Raw genomic sequence first — 24,558 nt, 5'->3', positions numbered from 1 at the left:
TGTGATGTCCCCCCATTCTCCTAAATTCCAATGAGTCCAGCCCAGAAGTCGTCAAATGCTCTTCATGTGATAACCCTTTCATTTCTGGAATCATGCTTGTGAACCTCCTCTGAATCCTCTCCAATGTCAGCACATCCTTTCTTAAATGAGGAGCCCAAACTGCTCACAGTACCCTATGTATTTACTGATATCCCTGGAATTCTCTGATCCACAACACTCTGCAGAACCCGGTCATTTACTGTGTAAATCCTGCCCTGGTTTAACTTGGCAAATGCAACACTTTGCATTTATCTGAGTTAAATTTCATCTGCCATTCCTTGGGTCACTTTTCCATCACAACCTTCACTGTCCACTGTTCACTATTCAGCATTGTAGTTGTCTTATGTCATGTTCTTTTAGTGTTATTAAGAATTGGAAATTTATTTTCCCATTATGGACACTTTCTCATGCTCATAACTTAGCCATTATCTTGTCCCATCTCTCTGGGTGATTCTATGTTGCACCGGGATCAGTTTGGGGCATAAAATTAATTTAGAAAGGGGACATCATTGATCAAATGACACTTATAACCAATGGGCTAACTATTAATGTTCACAGTTCAAGTATTTGGACATTAGATTTTTGAAACATTTGCACCTTGCCACTCTTCTTGCCCCAGCAATATGTAGATGGGGTGGGGGGGGGGAGGTGTACCACTTTTGAGAAACATGGCAGAGTTGGTGACTGTGGGTCCATAGGAGAATACTTTGAGACCAGCAACCATAAACTCTATTTTTTTAAGATAGTTATGGAACAGGATAGGACTGGTCTACGGTGAAGTCCTAAACTGGGGCAAGGTAAATTTTGATGGCATAAGTCAAGAACAAAGAAAGATTGGTTGGGAGAGGCTTTTTGCAGGTAAAGATCCACCTGGCAAGTGGGAAGCTTTTAAATGAAAGACAGGGAAAGCAGGCACCTGTTGGAGTGAAAGGTAAGGCTGGCTAGATGAGGCAACCCTGGAAGAACAGAGATATTGAGGATCTGGCCAAGAAAATGGTATGTGTCAGTCATAGACAGATGAAATCGAGCAATTTCTTTGAGCAGCATCCAGAATGTGGGAATTCACTCAAGAGAGAAATAAGGAATGACCATGAGGTGCCCCTGGCAGATAAGATTAAGGAGAATCCAAGGAGATTCTACAAGGACATTAAAGGCAAGAGCGTAACTACAGAAAGAACGGGGACCCTGAAAGATCCATATGAGATTATGCATAGGGTGGAGCCACAAGCGATGGGTGAGGTCCAACACTAATATTTTTTTCTTATGCATTTACTTTGGTGAAGGACATGAAGGATAGACACATCTCAAGTAAATAGCAATGTCTTGAAGAGAGTCCACATTAGAAAAGGTGCTAGAAAATTTACATAAAGATGTAAATCTCTGGGGCCTGAGTGAGTCCATCTCAGGACGTTATGGGAAGTAAGGGAAGAAATGACAGGAGGCCTGGCACAGATATTTGCATCATTGTTGAGCTGGACCGGACTGGGGTTAAAATCTTGCGCTCTCTGTAAGGAGTTTGTACGTGCTCCCCGTGTCTGCGTGGGTTTCCTCTGGGGGGTTCCGGTTTCCTCCCACCATTCAAAATGTACAGGGGTGTAAATTGGGTGGCACAGGCTCGTGGGCCGAAATGGCCTGTTACTGTGCTGTATGTCTAAATTTAAAAAAAATTAAATTTACAAATTATCCTGAAGGGCACCTTCTTCACCCAGAGGGTGGTGGGTACTAGGGATAAGCTGCCAGAGGGAGTGGTAGAAACAGGGACCATTGTGACATTTTGGTGTATGTCAGAAAGGTTTAGAAGGATATGGGTCAAAGAGTGAGACTGGCTTGGGTGGCATGCAGAAGTTTGGCTGAAGGACCTGTTTCCGTGATGTGAAACTCTATGGCTCTTTTTATTGCAGGTATGTTCTTCATTGGGCAGGGAGACCAACTACTGCACATCATTCCGGGTCAGCCATCACCATGGTGCTGTAGAAGGGTTAGGGTTAGTGTGTGGAGCTTCTACTTTTGTACACAAATTTCCTCCCCAATTGAACCTGCCTGTTAGCTTTCAGTGATTTGTGTTCAAGGGCAGCCAAGGCTCTTGTACATCAGCACCTTCAATATCCCACCATTTAAACAAAAAAAAATTCCTTTTTCCTATGTTTTCTAGTCAACTGGATAACTTCACCTCATTTCTGTCTGTTATGCCCCGGTTAGTCACTTCACCTGCCTGTCTTGAAACATCTCTTCATCTTTTTCACTAGCTCTTAACTGGTGCCATGAGAACACTGACGACTGAGCTATGGCGCAAGGCAAGCTCTGACCTATAGAGGCAGCACCTGCTTCCATAAATGCTTCAGAAAATATTTACAAGTTAATGAAAACCCTGTCCACTGGGTAGAGACTGGGTGAAAATGGGACATGTTTTATTTGCAGTGATACTCACCTCTCTTCCTCTTCCTTTTTAGATTTGACACATTTTTTTTCTAAAAATGTGCCTGTAAAGCACCTTCAACTGGAAATCTAAATCAAAATACCTACTCCTGAAAATATTTATCTTCTGTTATAAGTGATATATACGTGTACAGATATATGTGTGGTTATTGGGCTAAATATTTGCAGTATTTAATTAACCTATCCCTGTTTTAGTGAATTGGATAAGCTTGACCCAGAAATGAAATACTGTATACACAATTCAAACCACAAAGTTGCAGGCAATTAAAGATAAAAGTTGCATCAATATTTGGAAATCATTTGTATTTTGTAATAGTTAAAAGGACATTATTGCACAGTTTAAAATAAATTCATTTTAGGTGGTGTCTCTGTAGTAAATACAATTCACAATCGAGAGAATAACTTAGAGTATTGCAAGTTACTGTGTGCAAAACTGCTTTAGATAATCGATGAATGTTAAAAACACAAAATAATTGTCCTTGGTAGTTGCGGTACAATATAATTCTTCTTTCGATAAAATTCTGGTATTAGAATAGAATGAAATACTTTGAATCATTGGCTCTTTTTAATTGCAGATATGTTCTTCAGTGGGCAGGGAGACCAACCACTGCACATCACTCCGGGTCACATTCCTGAGAACGTGTATTTAAGGTATAGTGAAAGGATTTTGGTTGCATTTTAAAAATTGCAACAAAATTAATTAAGTTTTGATATTGCAGTATAAAGTCCATTTTTTTTAAACATTTTGCTTCAACATCTGTTGATCTGGGTTGCCACCCATTACAGAAATAGCTTGATATTTCTTTCCAATCTCACCAACTACAAGTGACCGTGGCAGTTAATCCCCACTAACATTTTGACAAGCAAGAGAAGATCTAAAAATGATTTAGAATTCACACCAAGTGAGTACATTACATTTAACAACAGCTTTCAGCCAAAGAATATAACTGCTGAATTATTAGATTAATATTTCTGTAACAAGTTGAGGTTTAAAAAAACAGCCATCATTGTTCCAACGAACTCCTGCTTAACTTTCTATTCATTCCCCTAAACATTCTCTTTCCAAAGGTTATAACTTTATGGTTTTGTATTATGTTCAAGTGCCAGCCCCTGTGACATTATTCCTTTCGTTTAATGATTTAACTGAAACAACATTTTCTGATTGTTCATTGTTCGTTCATGACTTATTTCATTCACTGAAAGTACTTGTTATCACCATAGTTATTCAATCTAATTTTAGACCAGGTTAATAATGAAATTAAAACCTCTTTGAAAAAAATTGTAAGCATTTGAAATATAATGGGATCAAAATGAATTCTTACCTTTTGATGCACTGGTCACTTATTCATGCAATATCAAGAGGAAGCTTGCAGAATTGATTTCTTAACTGAGGTCATCCTTACAGAAATATTTTAATAACTTTCAGATAGCTGGAAATATTTCTATGTTCTTGTAATGGTGACCAACAGTACTCGTTTTGGACTTGGGGGGAGTTCAGCTTGGTGATATTTTCCTTGGGGTTAATTCAACGTAATTCAGTCTTTTGCACGTTAATGCAATGCACGCTAAGCTTTCAGAAAGGTCAAAGCTATATAATCTTGGTTAATGATTGACCTAATTGTTCTGCTGGTTGAGAAGTTGTTGAATCTTGTGTTTCCAAAGAATGGGGGAAAATTCTAACTTTATTAGAAAGCATCGTATTTAAGAATGTTAAGCTGCATTGCAGTCATTCCAAGTTCAAGGGGATTTGTAGGGATCTTGTTCAGATATGATGCAAAAAGGGCATTTGGATATTCTGCCCTGCATCTCTTAATTTTCATCACCACTAATTAGCACCATTAATTTTAGGTACAAGAATTCTAAAATTGACCTGCAAGTGAAGTAAAAAGCCAGCCCTGTAGTCCACCAATGAACTCTTCTAGGAGTAAGGATCCTTTGACCCTCCCTCACCAGCTCCAATAAAAAAAATTCTTGTAATTTGATATGGAACATGGTTTTAACCGTACCTGCATAATTCTAGGAAATCGTACACAGCAGTGGAATTCCAACAGTAATTCAGCATTTCTCTGCAGTCTTCTTGCTAGTTTTGATAAAGGGTCCAGGCCCAAAACACTGACTGACTGACCCATGAATCCTGTCCGACCTGCTGAGTTCCTCCAGCAATTCATTGCCTGCCCAGTATGTCAGCACTTCTCTTTTTTAAGGCTGTTTCATTGATGTAGAATGAAAAACATTAGTTCAAGAGACAAATGTAGGCACATCCTTATGAGGATTGACATACAAAACAATTCCAACCCTAAGCCTCAATATAAACTTCTAACAATTATTGGAATCCTGGTTATCAAGAGAAGAGATTTTGTAATATTATACATTTATGGGGCAAGAGAATAAATTGTGAATTTCTTTTTATTTTTGCTCCTAATTGTTTTTAAGTGGAATATGGCCTAACTTGGCCAGTTGAGATCCCATATGGAAATGCTGGAAACCAGAATTAGTTTCAAGTCAACCCAAACTGGGTCCAATCCAGTTATTTCTTCTTAGAAATATATTCAAAAATGGTCATGGAATATGCTACCAAAATTCCTGAATGAGGCACAAAATATCATCACAAACTGAATGCAAATCCTTTCCTCGAGCCTGCACAAAAAAGTTTGATCATATCAGAGAGCCTATATTTAAATACTGATACACATCATTTTGAGAGATTCTTCCCATAGCTTTCTAGTACTTAATGTACAATGCACCTTGAGTGTCACGTGTGTTCAGTGGCTTTTTAATCTTTAACTGAACCTACACATACACATGAGCGAGAGGAACTCACTCATTCAAAGTATGAGCAGTTTATTTAGAGTTCCTTCTGTCTGGAATCTTCTTTAAAATATTGCTGTAATCCAACGCAGTCTTTTAGGGATGATCGCCTTAATGCAATGGTTGATGTTTAAAAGCAATGTTACATTTAATGCAATGAAATATCATTCAAGTCAATGCAAAATCCATTCTTATCACACCATCAGTTAACTGAACGTCAGTAAGTGAGACAAGAGCATAATGTTTAAAAACAAAGGCTGACAGGAAAGTTAAAGACACTGAATAATGTCACCTGAATGGCTGAAAGTGGATCAACTTGGTTCGATAAAGCACTGAAAAAGATGATGAGAGGCCAGGTTTATGCCAAAGAGACCATTAATTGTGAGTTTACAGAAGACCAACTCTGGTGGGCGATGAAGTAGGATTCAGATACATTTGCTGGCTCAGTCCAGTGTCATTAAATCATTTGTGTTAAGAGTAAATTCATAGAGCTGTACAAGGGCACAGCATGGAAAAAGGCCCTTTGGCCCACATCCACAGTGACAAGTGGGAACCTATCTGCAGCAATCCCATAGCTTTCTATGCCCAAGTGCTTCAGAGACTTCTTCAATGCTGTTGGTTACCCTGGTTCCACCACTCTCTCGTGCACTGCATTTCTGCTGAGGGGGATTCAAATTAAACAATTTTTCTGCCTTTGCAACTTCACAATATGCCTTGTAAAGCTGCTTATTGCTCGGTTGAGATGCTTCTAATATCTTCGGCCTCTGCCTGGGAGTAGTCCCAGATGTTTAAATGGTTACATCTAAGCAGCAAAGGTTGGTATGGAATCCTGCTTTCCTTTTACGTCCACTGTTCAATTACTGCTTTAAGTTGTCTTTTACCTTTAAGTGGCCTCTGGGCTGTGCTAAACCTTTGACTCGCTATGTATAAAGTAAGGCAGTCCAAGCAGCATGTAACTGGTTTTAGTCATTACTCCCCAAGTACTAACATTAACGCATACTCAGAACATTACATTTGTCCCAAGGGGTCTATTTAAAAAAAAATAATTTATTCCCAGCTCCCAATTTTACAAAATGGCCTCCAGGATTTTCCACATAATGTAGTCAGCAAACATGAACTTTTATGTTTTAAATTCTTGGTCAGTTGAAAGTCTCATCTTAGTTGTTAATAAAACATGTTTCAGGTCGTTGTAAAATAGTCAAAACCTGGCTGTGTTTTACAACTGTGGAAGGTTGAAGTGAAAATGATGCCTAGAATATGGTTAAGTTGGCACGAGAAGGGGATCAGAGAGAGAAAGGCCTTTAAAGCATGAGGCAGCAGGCCATGTACACTCGTTCTCTCAGAGATCATTAAGTCCACTGTCAGTTATTCAATGGAATGTTAGCAGAGAGGTGAACAAAATGCTTAGCAATTCAGTTTTCCAATCACCAATTAAAAAATCCAATTAATCAAGAGTTGTAAAAACACAACACTGGAGAATCTCAGTAGGTCAACAACATACTTCATAGAGCAAAGATAAAGATACAGAACCAATGATCAGGTTTGAGCCCTTCATCAAGGTATGACAAAATGTAGGCAGGTGCCTGAGCAAAATTGTGGGGGGAGGGGCAGGGGGAGGAGCACGGTCCCACTGGCAGGAGGTATAGGTGGATATGGAAGGGAGGGCACAGCAGCAAATGGGGAAGGGGGCGATGGTTTTGTGATTGGAAAGGAAGGGGTGGAGAGCTGGAGGACAGAAGGGAAAGGGAAGGGAGGGAGAGCTGACCCCTCGATGCGGGCTGGTTCGTGTCCTGATTTCCCCCTCCTGAAGCCCTTTAATTTTGCTAATGTTGAGAGCAAGATAGTTGTTGTGACACTTCTCAACCAGCTGATCGATCTCCCTCCTGTGATTACCGATATGTGATTCTGTCAACCACTGTGGTGTCATTAGCATATTTGCAGACGACATTCGAATTGTGCCTGGTCAGTCATGGGTGTGGAGCAAGTAGAGCAGTGGGGTAAGCACACGTCCATGAGGTGCGGCTGCGTTGATCGTCAGTGAGGAGGAGATGTTGTTTCCAATTCACACTGACTGTGGTCTTGCGATGACAAAGTCAAATGTCCAGTTGCAGTGTGGGGTGCAGAGGCCCAGGGTTTGGAGCTTGTTGGCCAGAACTGAGGGGTTGAAGGCCGAGCTGTAGTTGTTGAAGAGCAGTCTAGGTAAGCCAGAACTGAGTGGAGAGCCAGTGAGATTGCATCTGCTGTGCAGTAATTTCAATGACAGATGAATTGCAGTGGGTACGGACCTTTGCTTAGGGATGTGTTAATTCTGGCCATGACCAACTTTTAAAAACATTTCATCGCTGTAGATGTGAGTCCTTCTGGCAATAGTCCTAGAGGCAGCTCACTTTGCTCTCTTTGGGCACCAATATGATGGATGCAGTTTTGAAGAAGGTGGGAACCTTCATCTTCAGCAATAAGAAAGTGAAAATGTCCACGAACACTCCGGCTAGTTTGTTGGGACAGATTTTTAGGACCCTGCCAGGTTCACCATCAGGGCCTGATGCCTTGCGAGGGTTCACCCTCTTAAAGGATGTTCTGTTGTTGGCCTCACAGTCAGATATCGCAGGGTTGCCAGCTTCTGCAGAGATTCTCACAGGTACCATTGAATTCTCCTTTTGAAATTTGGCCATTTCATTGATCTGGGGGCACTAGAGCAAGCCACAGGAGATGTTTATCTCTTGGAACTCAGTGCTGTTCACGTGGTCTGGGGAGTGAGGGCCACCTCCTCCAGGTCTTGGTCCTGAGTTCATTGAGAGAGAGGCTATTGTCCTGACACCAATCTATAAGTCCTATGTCTTTTTGTATTCTGTTTCGTTGTTGTCAGAGATCCTGCCTACAATTGTGGCATTATCCACAAATGTATAGATGAAATTGAAGCTGTGTTTGGCCACACAGTGTAGCGTAGATAAAAGCTCACACTCAACTGGAGGGAGAACAAACACTTTTATTAGCTTACAACACACAGGTAGGATTCACAAACAGGCTTCAGAGGGCTTCTGGTTGTAGGCGGGAAACCAGGGATATATATGGGCCCCCGGGGGAGGAGCCAGGAGGTGGGACCAGTCATCAGTTCAGGACACCTCTAGTGAATCCCAGTTCACTACACACAGTCATGAGTGGATGGGAAGTATTGTAGAGGACTGAGTACACAGCCCTGCGGTGACCTGGTACTAAGGATAATCATGGAGGAAATGCTGTCTAATCCTCACTGATTGAGGCCTGTGGAATAGAGAGTTGCAGGGAAGGTGCTGAGACCAAGGCTATGATGGCTTGGAAATTAGTTTGTTTGGTGCTATTGAAAGCAGAGCTGGAGTTGATAGAAAGTAAGTTGTAGAAGTCTTTGTTATCCAGGTGTTCTCGGACTGACTTGGGCCAGAGAGATGACTTCTCCTGTGGACTCCATATTGACGTGTAATTGTCTGTCTTGATGACAGTGTATAAATCTGAAAAAATCGGGTGAAATTCTTTTGCGCTAAAATGTTGACCACAAGCAAATTTCAATTAAAATCAACTCCTTTAACTTTTCTTGCTACCATACTTTGTGGCACCTGTTGCTTCACTATCTGTGTCAATTTCCTTCCAGCTGCTTTCAAAATCTAGGCAAACATTTTTTTGGCTTGACTTGCACCAGCTGGTAGTTTAGGGAAGCCATTAGTGCAGGCAGATTGTGATATCCATTCTTTTGCAATGATGGTTTCACAAAAGCACAGCTACTGTTAGACCACAGCAATCCGGCAAACTATGTTTCTGTTGTCTGAATTTCTTGGAGGACCCTTTCAGTGTAGAGCAGAGTGGGGGTCCCAATGTTGGAAATGCCTGCAGCATCCTACATTCTCTGCTAAATTAGCAAGAATAATTTTTGGCCACAGGGAAAATGCACAATAATATTTTGCTGTTTTCAGCCCGTTGTCTCCGGTCCCGTATCTTGGAAGGATTGGATGATTATGACAGACTCTAACCTGACATCCAACATAAACCAGAATGCATCTCACCTGGAAAAGATGGTCTACTGGCATTTTGTAAATCCGACCTTTTGGTGCTCTCCTTATTGGACAGTTCTTGGATGGGTGATGGAAGGGAAACACGGTCATTTTGTCTTTGAGGAACATTTTCTAGCCATTGACTTGGCTCAAGAAAAATGGTTGAAAAAGTTCCTTTTCCTAAACATCCTCACAGAGATGTGGCTGAATGTACCAATGACAAGAAAATTCAAATTTGTCCTACCTTTCAGGACTGTAGAATGCCAAGCTGACACCAAACACTCCATAACCTTCATTTAAAGAGGTTACAGAAGCTTTTATTTCGTGCAGTGACATCCAAGCTCAGACATTGCCCTGATTATGGTTCCCATGGTGTGAAGAGATTATGTCATTGAGTTCTGAGGATTTTACACCAAATCCCTGATCAACACAGGAACCAAAAACGATATCAATAAATGTACAGCAAGACACTATAACAGAGTGTAGTCAATATTGACACTTAGGGGATAGCCATGATTTCTCTATAATGCAGCATGGAGCTGTATCGAACATTTTTCAGCCATTGAATCAGACTAAAAGATGGCTGGTGGGATCAATCCTACCCATTTGAAGTCTGTACACAAGAGAAGAGGTAAAGACAGGCAATCACCTACCAAACATTTGTGGTCCTTAAGCCACGTGAATGTTGCCTGGATCTCTTGAAGGAACCTTTGGTTGTAGAGCAGAATGGGTGATCCAATTTTGCAGTCATTTATAACAGCCATTCTCAACTTTTTTTTTAGCTATGGCTCCATCCTCAACATTTCTGGGCCCCCTTCCCTGTTTTGGTTTCTTCTGTATTCCCTCCATCGGAATACATAAAAAACATTTAAAAATATTTGTTTTGTGAGGTGAAAAGAAAAGAAGGCTTTTACTTAAATGTGCTGTGGCCCCCAGTAGGGTGGGGGTAGGAAGGGGGGGGGATGTAGGGTCACCGTTGGGAATGGTTGATCTATAGCAGTGGTTTTCAAACGTTTTCTTTCCACTCACATACCACTTTAAGTAATCCCTATACCATAAGTGCTCTGTGATTAGTAAGGTGGGATGTGAGTGGGAAGGGAAGATTGAGAATCACTGCTCTCGACTCAATTGTTACTGAAATATTTTGCTTGAGAAAAATTGCCATTGGCCCATTTCCTTTGGAGTTATGAAACCGTGCACATAACGAGTCAATTAGGTCCGATTAAAACAGTGGTTTTCAACCTTTTTCTTCCTACCCACATCCCACCTTAAGCAATCCCTTATTAATCATAGAGTGCCGTTGGCATAGGGAATACTTAAAGAGGTATGTGCACTTTATTGATTTTTTTTAATGCTGTTTACGTTTGTTATCTGTTTGCAGTTCATTTGTTTACATGTATTTAAAAAGGGGGATAGAGAAAAAGCCGGTGAGTCTTACATCAGTAGTGGGCAAAATGATGGAATCCATTATTAAGGATGTAATAGCGGAGCATATGACTAGCAGAGAAGGGATCGGACGGAGTCAACATGGATTTACAAAAGGTAAATTGTGCTTGACAAATCTATTGGAATTCTTTGAGATGGTGACAGGTAAAATAGATGGGGGAGAGCCAGTGGATGTGGTGTACCTGGACTTCCAAAAGGCCTTCGATAAGGTCCCGCATAAACGACTGGCTTCCAAAATCAAGGCTCATGGGATTGGGGGCAAAGTATTGATGTGGATTGAGAACTGGCTGGCAGGTAGAAGACAGAGATTTGGGATAAATGGCTCGTTTTCTGAGTGGCAGGCGGTGACCAGTGGGGTGCCACAGGGATCTGTACTGGGACCCCAACTGTTCACAATTTACATTAATGATCTGGATGAGGGGATTGGATGGAATATCTCCAAATTTGCAGATGACACTAAGCTAGGAGGGGTTGTGTGCACGGAAGAGGGGGTCAGGAAGCTCCAGTGTGATTTGGATAAATTGAGGGACTGGGCAGATCCATGGCAAATGCACTACAATGTGGATAAATGTGAGGTTATCCACTTTGGTCATACAAACCGGAAGGCAGATTACTATTTGAATGGCAATAGATTAAGAGATGGGGAAGTGCAGAGAGACCTAGGGGTACTTGTACACCAGTCTCTGAAGGCGAGCATGCAGGTACAGCAGGCGGTTAAAAAAGCAAATGGTATGTTGGCCTTCATATCAAGAGGGTTTGAGTATAGGAACAAGGATACCTTACTGCAGCTGTACAGGGCCTTGGTGAGACCACACCTGGAGTATTGTGTGCAGTTTTGGTCACTTTATCGAAGGAAGGATGTTCTTGCAATGGAGGGAGTGCAGAGGCGATTCACCAGGTTGATACCTGGAATGGCAGGAATGACTTAGGAGGAAAAATTGTGCAAATTGGGATTGTACTCGCTGGAGTTTAGAAGATTGAGAGGGGATCTCATAGAGACCTATAAAATTCTGGCAGGACTGGACAGAATGGATGCAGATGGGATGTTTCCAATGATGGGAAAATCCCGAACCCGGGGCCATGGTACCGAGATGAGGAGGAATTTCTTTACCCGGAGGGTGGTGAATCTGTGGAATTCATTGCCACAGAGGGCAGTAGAGGCAGGTTCATTAAATCTATTGAAGAGGGAATTAGATCTATTTCTTCAGTATAAGGGTATTAAAGGTTACGGAGAGAAGGTGGGGACGGGGTACTGAACTTTAAGATCAGCCATGATCTCATTGAATGTTGGAGCAGGCTCGAAGGGTCGAATGACCTACTCCTGCTCCTATCTTCTATGTTTCTATGTATTCACTTTGTACAGTTTATTTGTTACACTACCAGTTAGTGGTAATTCTGCTGTGCCCTCAGGAAAAGGAATCTCAGGGTTGTATGTGATGTCATGTATGTTCTCTGACAATAAATCTGAAACCTGACTTTTTAATTTTCTTGCACTATTTCTGTTTATTTGGTTTATCTAAATGTTGGCTTTTTGATGCTGCAACAAAACAATGTAACATGCACATGACAATAAATTCTGATTCTGAACTAACATTGGATTCAAAGTTAGGCTAACTGTCTCATAAGTTTTCTCTGGCATACAAGAACACAAGAAGATACCTTATTTTTTTTTATTATTCATTTAAGACATGAGCTTTGCTTTGAGCCAGTATTTAATTGCTCATCTCTCACTGCCCTGAAGAAGGTCATGGTGAGCTGCCTTCTTGAACTGCTGCAGTCCTCACGGTATGGGTTTACCCACAATGCTGTTCAGGAGGGAGTTCTAGGATTTTGGCCCAGCAAAGGTGAAGGAACAGAGATCTAATTCATTTTGCCAGGCGGGAAACTTCTGAGTGGTGGTGTTCCCATGCTTTTCTGCCCTGGTACTTCTCTCTGGTCATTGGCTTTGAAGGTGCTAAGAAGTCTTGGTGATTTGCTGCCCTACATTCTGGAGATGGGCAGATGGAGAGCCTGTTGACGCTGCACCCATCCAGGCAAGTGAAGAACATTGCATCACACTCCTGATCAGAGCCACGCAGGAGGTGAGTTATTTGCCATAAGACTCTTTCTCACCTGTGTACATGGCTACTCCAATTCGGTTTCTGGTCTATGGTATACTGATAGTGGGGGGAGAGGTGTAGTTAGTGATGTCAGGGGGGTGATAGCTAGACATCATTGGCTGGCATTTATGTGGCATGAATGTTATTGGCCACTTACCTGTTCAGGCCTGGATATTGTTCAGGTTTTTCTTCAGTTGAATGTACATTGCATTGTTAACGGAGGAGTTTACAAATGGTGTTGACCAATTATCGACATCGACATGGGAGAAGGTTACCATGTGTGGAGGGAAGTGATTCTTAGTCCCAAGGAACTACCTAATAGAAGGAAACCTTCACGTTTTTATACTTTACATTCTTTACATATTATCAACCACTCATTTAGCTTGTAGCCACTTCTCTTATATTCCCTTGAGATCTTTGCATCCTCCTCCTTACTCAACCCCTCCTCGTTCAGTAATTTCAGCAAATTTGAAAATAAGTTCAAATTGGAGTTCACCCTGTGTTCTGGTGCCTAAACCAGATAGCTCAATTAGGTTTTGTACAGATTATCGAAAGGTAAACATGGTGACAAAGACTGATGTGTTCCCTGTCCCAAGAATAGATAATTGTATAGATAAGGTGTGGAAGGCTAAATTTCTTACAATGATTGATCTCTTAAAAGGATCCTTTCACAGAGAGAGGCAGGGAGAGTTCTGCATTTGTTACACCTTCAGGATTATATGAGTATAATGTTATCCCTTTCGGGATGAAAAATGCACCTGGCACATTTCAGCGAATGATTAATGTAGTAATTCAGGGTTTAGAGCACACAGGAACCTATATCAATGATTTAGTAATTAGTACGGATACACATGCTTGAATTAGAGCAGTTATTTCAGAGACTGGTGGAAGGACACCTCACAGTGAATTTCCACAAGAGTGAGTTTGGACATGCCATTGTAATTTATCTGGGTTATGTGGTAGAACAGGGACAGGTGGCACCGGTTGGAATGAAAATATTGGCTATCACTATCCCTGGTAATAAGAAAGCTCTTTGGAGATTTCTAGGTATGATTGGCTGCTATCGTAGATTTTGTAAAAACTTTGCAGAAATTGAACTCCCATTAACAAAACTACTTGGGAAGAAAGAAAACTTTATCTGGTCAGATGCATGTCAGGAAGCGTTTCTGAAGTTAAAGGCCATTCTATGCCATCAGCCTGTACTTGTGTCCCCTAACTTTAAAAAGCTATTCTCTTTTGCTGTGGACACCAATGACGAAGCAGTTGGTGCTGTACTGTTACAGAAGAAGGATGGTGATGGAGTAGAACATCCTATTTCATACTTCTCAAAAAAGTTTAACAACCATCAATGAAATTATTCAACCATTGAGAAGTTATTAGCGCTTGTTTTAACGTTGCAGCATTTTGATGTGTATATTTGTACTGCTCAAAAACCATTAATAATATATACTGATCATAATCCATTAGTTTTTCTGTCTAAAATGAAAAATAAGAACAGATGGTTATTGAACTGGAGCTTAATGTTACAAGAGTTTTTTCTTTCTTCTTTCTTTGGCTTGGCTTCGCGGACGAAGATTTATGGAGGGGGTAAAAGTCCACGTCAGCTGCAGGCTCGTTTGTGGCTGACAAGTCCGATGCGGGACAGGCAGACACGGTTGCAGCGGCTGCAGGGGAAAAATGGTTGGTTGGGGTTGGGTGTTGGGTTTTTCCTCCTTTGCCTTTTGTCAGTGAGGTGGGCTCTGCGGTCTTCTTCAAAGGAGGTTGCTGCCCGCCAAAATGTGAGGCGCCAAGATGCACGGTTTGAGGCGTTATCAGCCCACTGGCGGTGGTCAATGTGGCAGGCACCAAGAGATTTCTTTAGGCAGTCCTTGTACCTTTTCTTTGGTGCATCTCTGTCACGGTGGCCAGTGGAGAGCTCGCCATATAACACGATCTTGGGAAGGCGATGGTCCTCCATTCTGGAGACGTGACCCACCCAGCGCAGCTGGATCTTCAGCAGCGTGGACTCGATGCTGTCGACCTCTGCCATCTCGAGTACTTCGACGTTAGGGATGAAAGCGCTCCAATGGATGTTGAGGATGGAGCGGAGACAACGCTGGTGGAAGTGTTCTAGGAGCCGTAGGTGATGCCGGTAGAGGACCCATGATTCGGAGCCGAACAGGAGTGTGGGTATGACAACGGCTCTGTATACGCTTATCTTTGTGAGGTTTTTCAGTTGGTTGTTTTTCCAGACTCTTTTGTGTAGTCTTCCAAAGGCGCTATTTGCCTTGGCGAGTCTGTTGTCTATCTCATTGTCGATCCTTGCATCTGATGATATGGTGCAGCCGAGATAGGTAAACTGGTTGACCGTTTTGAATTTTGTGTGCCCGATGGAGATGTGGGGGGGCTGGTAGTCATGGTGGGGAGCTGGCTGATGGAGGACCTCAGTTTTCTTCAGGCTGACTTCCAGGCCAAACACTTTGGCAGTTTCCGCAAAGCAGGACGTCAAGCGCTGAAGAGCTGGCTCTGAATGGCAACTAAAGCGGCATCGTCTGCAAAGAGTAGTTCACGGACAAGTTTCTCTTGTGTCTTGGTGTGAGCTTGCAGGCGCCTCAGATTGAAGAGACTGCCATCCGTGCGGTACCGGATGTAAACAGCGTCTTCATTGTTGGGGTCTTTCATGGCTTGGTTCAGCATCATGCTGAAGAAGATTGAAAAGAGGGTTGGTGCGAGAACGCAGCCTTGCTTCACACCATTGTTAATGGAGAAGGGTTCAGAGAGCTCATTGCTGTATCTGACCCGACCTTGTTGGTTTTCGTGCAGTTGGATAATCATGTTGAGGAACTTTGGGGGACATCCGATGCGCTCTCGTATTTGCCAAAGCCCTTTCCTGCTCACGGTGTCGAAGGCTTTGGTGAGGTCAACAAAGGTGATGTAGAGTCCTTTGTTTTGTTCTCTGCACTTTTCTTGGAGCTGTCTGAGGGCAAAGACCATGTCAGTAGTTCCTCTGTTTGCGCGAAAGCCGCACTGTGATTCTGGGAGAATATTCTCGGCGACACTAGGTATTATTCTATTTAGGAGAATCCTAGCGAAGATTTTGCCTGCAATGGAGAGCAGCGTGATTCCCCTGTAGTTTGAGCAATCTGATTTCTCACCTTTGTTTTTGTACAGGGTGATGATGGTGGCATCACGAAGGTCCTGAGGTAGTTTTCCTTGGTCCCAACAAAGCATGAAAAACTCATGCAGTTTAGCATGCAGAGTTTTGCCGCCAGCCTTCCAGACCTCTGGGGGGATTCCATCCATACCTGCTGCTTTGCCACTTTTCAGTTGTTCGATTGCCTTATATGTCTCATCCTGGGTGAGGGCCTCATCCAGCTCTAGCCTTAGGGGCTGTTGAGGGAGCTGGAGCAGGGCGGAATCTTGGACTGAGCGGTTGGCACTGAAAAGAGATTGGAAGTGTTCTGACCATCGGTTGAGGATGGAGATCTTGTCGCTGAGGAGGACTTTGCCGTCTGAGCTGCGCAGCGGGCTTTGGACTTGGGGTGAGGGGACGTACACAGCCTTTAGAGCCTCGTAGAAACCCCTGAAGTCGCCAATGTCCGTGCTGAACTGGGTTCGTTTGGCGAGGCTAGTCCACCACTCATTTTGGATCTCCCGGAGTTTGCGCTGAAGATGGCTGCATGCGCGACGGAAGGCTTGTTTCTTCTCTGGGCAGGACAGCTTTGTAAGGTGAGCATGGTGGGCAGCTCGCTTCTTTGCCAGCAGCTCCTGGATTTCCTGGCTGTTTTCGTCAAACCAGTCCTTGTTTTTCCTGGAGGAGAAGCCCAGTACCTCTTCAGTGGATTGCAGTATGGTAGTCTTCAACTGATCCCAGAGGGTTTCAGGGGAAGGGTCCGTGAGGCAGGTTGCATCGTCGAGCTTTGCTTTGAGGTTTGCCTGGAAGTTTCCTCTCGCTTCGTCTGACTGCAGGTTTCCAACATTGAACCTCTTTCTGGGGGCTTTACTGTTCCTGGGCTTTGGCTTGAAGTGAAGGTTGAGCTTGCAGCGAACCAGCCGGTGGTCAGTGTGGCATTCCGCGCTGGGCATGATCCTGGTGTGGAGCACATCTCGTTTGTCACTTTCTCGCACCAGGATGTAGTCCAGGAGGTGCCAGTGTTTGGATCGGGGATGCATCCACGTAGTCTTAAGGCTATCCCTCTGCTGAAAAAGGGTGTTTGTAATGACAAGCCGCTGTTCTGCGCAGAGCTCCAACAGGAGGCGCCCATTGTCGTTGCACTTGCCGACGCCATGCTTGCCCAGGATTCCAGGCCAGGTTTCTGAGTCTTTGCCGACGCGAGCGTCATCCTTGTTACAAGAGTACGATTTAATAATTACACACATGAAGGGGAAGGATAGCGTAATAGCAGATTGTTTGTCAAGATGTTAATCTGGGTAGATATGAATCTAATCACATACTTACTGTAAAAAATGGAGTGTTTATTTTATTTTATTTATGTAATATTTCCATTAATTGTTAAAAATTTGTTCTTGTGGACCAATTTTTTTTTTAGTAGGGGAGGTGTTACAGAGTACTGTGTTGTGTATTGGCCTATGTGTTGTGTGGTTTTATGTTAAAAAGTGAAGATGGACGGCTGAGAGAGTGGGAGACGGACTGAGCATGTGCAGGAAATGATCTAAAAATTTCTGGGCTTGGACAATAAGCTATCACTGACGGTGATGCTGTGGAGTGGAAGGAGGCCCAGAGCATGAGTCATGGTCTGGAGGACAGTTTAGAATGTTGGGATTTCAAAAAGGATGAACATTCCGAAGGCAGCCAAAAGGATGTGGACCAAGCCAGTGGTTCCTCTCTCTGTAAGCAACACAAGACAACTTTGAATTTTGTGCTCTCTCTCTCCCAAAGATCTTTTGGCTTCAGTTTACCAAACAAACTGAATTTTGTTTATGATCTTTGCTTTGGTTGAGATCGAAGTTTTGTGAGTCTTGTGTGTTTTGTGTCTAAGTTTTTCTGTGGGCTGGTTGGAAGTGTAGCTTAGACTTTAATTCCATATGTTATATTTAGGCTGGGGAATTTATTAGTTTTACACTGTTACAGAGATTTGCAAAGTAACTAGTGGGCATTGTTATAAAAGGGGAGGGGGGGGGGTTTGAAGGTGAATTTTTGGTTAATAGAGATAATCTTTACCCCTGAGAGATTTGCCTTCTTTGTGGTTTGATCTTGTAACAGGAGTTCGTGCGGGATATTGGAGCTGAGGAAATGATCTTGTGCAGTGGCCGAGTAAAACTCCCCATGGAACTAGTTCCAGGCCATTCACTTATGGGTAAAATACGTTTCTGATGTGATTCATATGAGGCTTGTTGTTCTAAACGAGATCATGAATAGACACGAGTCACATGGTGCAGTCGGAACGTGACACGTGAAGCCCTTCAACGCCAACACGCCCCGGCTCCTGCACGCGATTGGTGGCTGCAGCGCCCGACGAGTGGGCGGGGTGTCACGTGTCGAGTCCGCTGACGTGCCTCCTGCACGCGATTGGTGGCTGCAGCGCCCGACGAGTGGGCGGGGCGTCACGAGGCGAGTCCGCGGCGGCTCACTCAGTGCGTTGGCGCAATGGCGAAGATCTGTGGCGGTATCAGCGAGTCCAAGGTGGTTGACGCCGAGGTTCAGCTCCTCGCCAATTCGGTGAGTGACTCTCCCCCTCTCTCTGCTCTGGGAGCAGGGCCGGTCCCGGACACCGAGCTCGGGTCTGAGGGGTCGCTCAAACCGGGTGGGGGGGGATAGGGTCAGCTTCTTGTTATCGGGTGGTGCAAGGGCAAGCCGAGGGGACGGTTACCCGCTCCCCCCCACCCCTCCACCCACACATATAGAGCCCCCCATACTCTCACACCCCCCCCACACACACATACAGAGCCCCCCCATACTCACACCCCGCCCCACACATACAGAGCCCCCCATACTCTCACACCCCCCCCACACACATACAGAGCCCCCCATACTCTCACACCCCCCCCACACACATACAGAGCCCCCCCATACTCACACCCCGCCCCACACATACAGAGCCCCCCATACTCTCACACCCCCCCCACACACATACAGAGCCCCCCATACTCTCACACCCCCCCCACACACATACAGAGCCCCCCATACTCTCACACCCCCCCCCACACACATACAGAGCCCCCCCATACTCACACCCCGCCCCACACATACAGAGCCCCCCATACTCTCACACCCCCACACACACACATTCAGAGCCCCTCCCCACACTATGGTTAGGGTTAGTCCCCCCCCATACTCTCACACCCCCCCCCCACACACATACAGAGCCCCCCATACTCTCACACCCCCCCCCCCCCACACACATATAGAGCCCCCCCATACTCACACCCCGCCCCACACATACAGAGCCCCCCATACTCTCACACCCCCACACACACACATTCAGAGCCCCTCCCCACACTATGGTTAGGGTTAGTCCCCCCCCATACTCTCACACCCCCCCCCCACACACATACAGAGCCCCCCCATACTCACACCTCTCCACACATACAGAGCCCCCCATACGCTCACACCCCCACACACACCACATACAGAACCCCCCCACACTCTCACACCCCCACACACACATAAAGAGCCCCCCATACTCTCACACCCCCCCACACACAAACAGCCCCCCCTACACATACAGAGCCCCCCCCCACCCCATGCCCAACATTCTACAGATCTTGACTCATTGATAGACTATTTGTAAAGCTCTTTGTTCTGTGTTTCGTTCATCTAGCAGTGATAATGAAGAGATTGAAGAAGCATTGTTGACATTTCATTGGTATTTTCTTGGCACATATTAGGGAGACATAAACTGGCTAATCCTTGGGAGAAGGCTGAGTTTGACCATTTAAAATAGATTTTGGTGGAATGCAATAGAAAGAATGGTTGTGGGGGGTGAAAGCTTGACTAGGTCTCAATGTAAGAAAGCCACCTGTATGTGTGGGTGGTGAGGAAATTGCCACCATTGGGAATGATTGAAACAAATGGATAGATGCCTTTGAAGGAAAAGCTGTAGAAGTGGATATGGAAGTTGAAAGTTGTAATGAAAGACAACTGACAAAATAGAGGAGACTTGATTGGCCCATACTCTGTTGGGTTGAATGTCTTGCCCTTCTGCTCTCCGAATTCGAGCATTTTGAAAGTGGATGGACAGATCAGTAGCTGCGAAAAAATTCATGAGAAATGAGAAACCACTTGACACTGCTCAGGTTTAGAAGTACAGTAGTTTAGTCTCGAGCATAAAGGAAGTAGAATTTGGGAAGGGTTTGGGTTGAGTAAATGGATGATGTGGAATGAGGCATTGCGCAAAAGTGATAGGTGGCTCTCTCATTCAGATGATAGATGTAGAGCTGAGGGTGTTTTTTTTAAAAATATATATGTATATTGTGAACTCTAAAGTTAGAGGCAAGCTAAATTGAGATAAAGGTTTCAGTCATCAAGATATAATTACATCTGATGCTGAGTCCAAAAAAGGAAATGTCTGAATTTTTTAAAATTATGGTGCTGGGTTGGGTTAAAGATGAATATTTTCTTTTTTTTAAATAAGATGAATCAAGGTAGATTGCTCAATTGACCTGTGTCAACAGGAGAAAACATGTTTGGTGAGAAGCAAGTGTTGCTGTCTTAGTGTGGGTGGGAAGCTTAACCCAGGAAGAATGGCTTATCCAGATTTTCAGTTAGGATGGGACTTGTATGCACTCAATGATGAGTCCTGGGTGGTTACAGCTGCAAGTGGAAATTCACAGGGTAATGCTGAGTTGAACAAAAAGCAGAATGGGTTAGTATGGAGAATTGGATGGAGCATTTGAATAGAGGAGGTGGAGAGTCTGTTAAGGAAATTGGACTGATTGGGAGAATGGACAAAGTGGGAGGTGGATTACAGCGTAGGGAAGTATATTTTGATAGAAGGAATATAAAGAAAAGACTATTTTTGAAATGGGGAGAGAATCTGGGACTTGGGAATCCTAATGTAGAATTCCCAAAAGGTTAACTTGCAGGTGGAGTCGTTAGTAAGGAAGGAAAATGCAATGTCAACATTCATTTTGAGAGGAGCAGAATACAAAGGCAAACATGTCATGCTGAGGCTTTAACAAGGTGTTGGGCAGACCACATTTGGAGTTTTGCGAACAGTTGGTGTTCTACATCTAAGGACCTATGTGTTGATGTTTGAAAGAGTCCAGAGAAGGTTTAGAGAATGATCCCAGAAATGAGAGGATTAACTTCATGATGATGGCTCTGGCCCTGTACTCATTGGAGTTTAGAAGAATATGGAGAACCAGCATCAAAACATACTGAATGTTAAAAGAACTGGATGGAGTGGACGTGGAGAAGATGTTTCCAGTAGTGGGAATCTACCACTGCAGGGCAGAGCCTCAGAATAAAAGAACATCTCTTTAGAACAGAATCTTTTTTTTTCAGCCAGAGCGTGGTGAATCAGTGGAATTCATTGTTACAGATGCTTGTGGAGGCCAAGTAATTGGATATATTTAAAGCAGAGGCTTGATCCAGTTCTTGGTTAGTAAGGGCATCAAAGGATATGGAGAGAAAATTGAATTATTGGAATGTATTCTTAGATCTTGGATATACAAGTGTTTGGAGATGGGACCAGATTAGTCAATGTCGACTGTGTGTGGCAGGTCTTGTCACTCATCTTGAGTTTTTTTGAAAAAGTTACCAGGCAAGTTGATGAAAGAAAAAGCGGGGATGTTGTTTACATGGACTTTAGTGAAGCTTTTGACAAGGTCCTGCATCATTAGTCAGTCATTTGGTGTTTATGACGAGGTAATAAATTGGATTAGATGGTGGCTTTACAGAAGAACACAGAGTGGTAGTGAATGCTTGCTTCTGACTGGAAGCCTGTGACTAGTAGTGTGCCTCAATGATTTGTGTTGGGTCCATTTTTATTTGTCCTCTATATCAGTGATCTGGATGATAATGTGTTAAATTGGATCCGCACATTTGTAGATAACACAAAGATTGGTTGTGGATAGTGAGAAGGTTTTCAGAGATTTCAGTGGGATTTGGACCTGCTGGAAAAACAGACTGGCGAATAAGAGATAGAATTTAATGCAGTGAAGGATTGCACTTTGTGAGGACTAACCAAGATAGGACATTCACTATAAAGAGGAGTGCATTGAGTAGAGCAGTAAAAGAAGGATCAGAATACATACATAATTCCTTAAAAGTAGTGTCACAGGTAGATAGGGTTGTAAAGAGAATTTTTGGCATGTTAGCCTTCATCAATTAAATTATTGAGTATAGGAGTTGAGATGTTATGATGAAGGAGAGGCCAGATTTGAAGTATTGTGTGCAGTCTTGATCACCTAACTACAGGAAGAATATCAATAAAATTGAAAGAGTGCAGAAGAGATTTATAGGATGTTGCCAGGTCTTGAGAAATTGAGTTGCAGGGAAAGGTTAAACAGGTTAGGGCTGTATCCCCTGGAGCCTAGAAGTAACCTCCTTTGAAGAAGACCGCAGAGCCCACCTCACTGACAAAAGGCAAAGGAGGAAAAACCCAACACCCAACCCCAACCCACCAATTTTCCCCTGCAGCCGCTGCAACCGTGTCTGCCTGTCCCGCATCGGACTTGTCAGCCACCAACGAGCCTGCAGCTGACGTGGACTTTTACCCCCTCCATAAATCTTCGTCCGCGAAGCCAAGCCAAAGAAAGAAAGAAGTATGAGGGGAGAATTGCTAGAGGTGTACAAAATTATGATGGGTATAGAGTAAATGCAAGCAAGCTTTTTCCACTGCAGGTCAGTATGACCAGGCAGAATAATAGTTTGGCACAGACCAGAGGGCCAGTTTCTAAGCTGTATGATTCTAAGGCAGAATGGGGTTGAAAGGGGAAAAGATACACCAGCCATGATATGAATGGCAGAGTCGACTCTGTGGCCAAATTCTGCTCTGCAGTTTAATGGTCTTCTAACTATGACAATTCTAGGAGGAATAGATGTGCATTAAAATCAAAGGGATTTAAAAGATTTCACATTCAGTAAGTGCAACATTATTACAGCGTCAGCAACCCAGGTTCAAATCTGGCCCTGTCTGTAAGAAGTTTGTGCATTCTCCCTGTGTTAAGGAAAAAAGTGGAGATACATGGATAGGATGGGTCTCTAAGAATATGGGCCAAATACAGGCAGACAGGACTAGTGTGGGGAGACACTGGTTGGTGTGGGCAAATAGGGCCATCGAGGCCAGTTTCCATGCTGTGCAAGTCTAATGTCTCATTGTGAAATACAGCCTAAATTAGTTAACTCTTTAACTTGATTCCCTCGTTCTGCGCACTATCCCAATTAAAGATGTTTCCAAAAGCAAGTTGTTCTGAAATCTGAATTTGTCCTTTGTTTTTCGTTTCTCAGGTAAAGTCTGAGATTGAAGAAAAGGCTGAAAAAAAATTTGATGTTTTTGTGGTTAAAGTCTACAAATCACAAACTGTAGCTGGTATCAATCATTTTTTTAAAGTAAGTTTACTCTTCCAGGCCAATGTAGGCTATTTAGTTGTTTTAAAGATGTATATTACTATGTTCATGTTTGATAACTGTAGTTATCAGTAGTTCCTATAATTTGATAGAGGCTTTCATTTCTTCCATATGCCTAATTTTCATATTTGAGGATCTACCCTGATCACTTCTGAAGCTACAGCAATCTTGCTCCTTTAACAGTGTGGAGAGGAAAGTTGCCTTCTCTCTTCACTTTTGTGGACAAAAGTAATATTTTATTGCATTCCAAGAGTTTGGTAGGTATAGAGTACTATAGTTTAGTTTTTTTTATTTGCGATGTCTTTTGCCATTCACACCTCAACCTGTCCACATTTTTATTTTATTTGGATCATTATTAATCCCTATCGTCACACAGCTATTACCATCCCTTTCTGCAATTTAATCTTTCCTTCCCTCTAACATAGTAAAGTTTTCACTTGGCCTGTCGTCTTGTCCCTTTTCTCCCTATTTAAAACATCAAGGTTTTATCAGCACTGAACCATTGCGCATGACATAAATGTAGTCTTTTGAATATTTTCTTTGCTTTCTTAAGATTTGTATATTAGGTTGAGGGAGCAAGCTTGACTTCAACAACAATCTTTTGTTTTGTTAGATCCATGTTGGTGGCACTAACTACATACATGCAAAAGTATATGAAGATCTTCCTTGTCGGGGAGGTAAAAGGACAGTGTCATGCATTCAAACCAAGTCACAAGATGAAGAATTAATCTATTTTGATTAGATCCTTTTCTTTCAGTGAGATAAGCCTATGCAAAAGCAGTTCATTTTATATCTTGCAACACTTATGGCTTGACCAAATCATGTCAGTACATTGCACCATCAAATTCTAGCAATATAAACTATGTAATTTGCATAGGTTAAAAATTTAGTTATTAGTAAAATGTATGCATTCAGGGGAACTAAATTCCTATTTAGTTATATATGTCATTTTGGACCCAACAGGAAAGGTTTTATAATCAAGAATACTGTTCTTACTCTTGTGGCTGTGTGATCAATGATTTAAAGTGCTTGCCAGTATATGCTATTATTGTTGTTCTCTGGATTTTAGAGAATTGAATGAATAAAAACAGTGCTTTATAAAATATTTTGATTAAAAATTAAATGCACTTGCTACTCCTCGACAAAAGAGCCCATTGCTTTAATGCAGCACTATTGAAATTTAGATCAGGGGCAA

At 43.0% G+C, this 24,558-nt stretch overlaps 2 protein-coding genes across 2 annotated transcripts in view; one reads left to right on the top strand and one right to left on the bottom strand.

The window, feature by feature from the left end:
* Positions 1-4,029, bottom strand: part of LOC138739739 (extracellular calcium-sensing receptor-like) — a 60,423-nt gene extending 56,394 nt beyond the window's left edge. The window contains 1 exon segment of the mRNA XM_069892331.1: positions 3,798-4,029. The gene's annotated coding sequence lies outside the window, so the exon portion shown is untranslated.
* Positions 4,030-18,367: 14,338 nt separating this feature from the next.
* On the top strand, positions 18,368-24,510 carry LOC138738377 (cystatin-B-like). The gene is made up of 3 exons (XM_069888446.1): positions 18,368-18,509; positions 23,244-23,345; positions 23,977-24,510. Exons 1-3 carry the CDS (start codon positions 18,438-18,440, stop codon positions 24,103-24,105), a joined length of 303 nt encoding a protein of 100 aa, XP_069744547.1. The 5' UTR covers positions 18,368-18,437; the 3' UTR covers positions 24,106-24,510.
* Positions 24,511-24,558: the final 48 nt, after the last annotated feature.

Source organism: Narcine bancroftii, chromosome 7, assembly GCF_036971445.1.
Source record: "Narcine bancroftii isolate sNarBan1 chromosome 7, sNarBan1.hap1, whole genome shotgun sequence".
Lineage (NCBI taxonomy): Eukaryota > Metazoa > Chordata > Chondrichthyes > Torpediniformes > Narcinidae > Narcine > Narcine bancroftii.
This window is presented reverse-complemented; position numbering and strand designations above follow the sequence as displayed.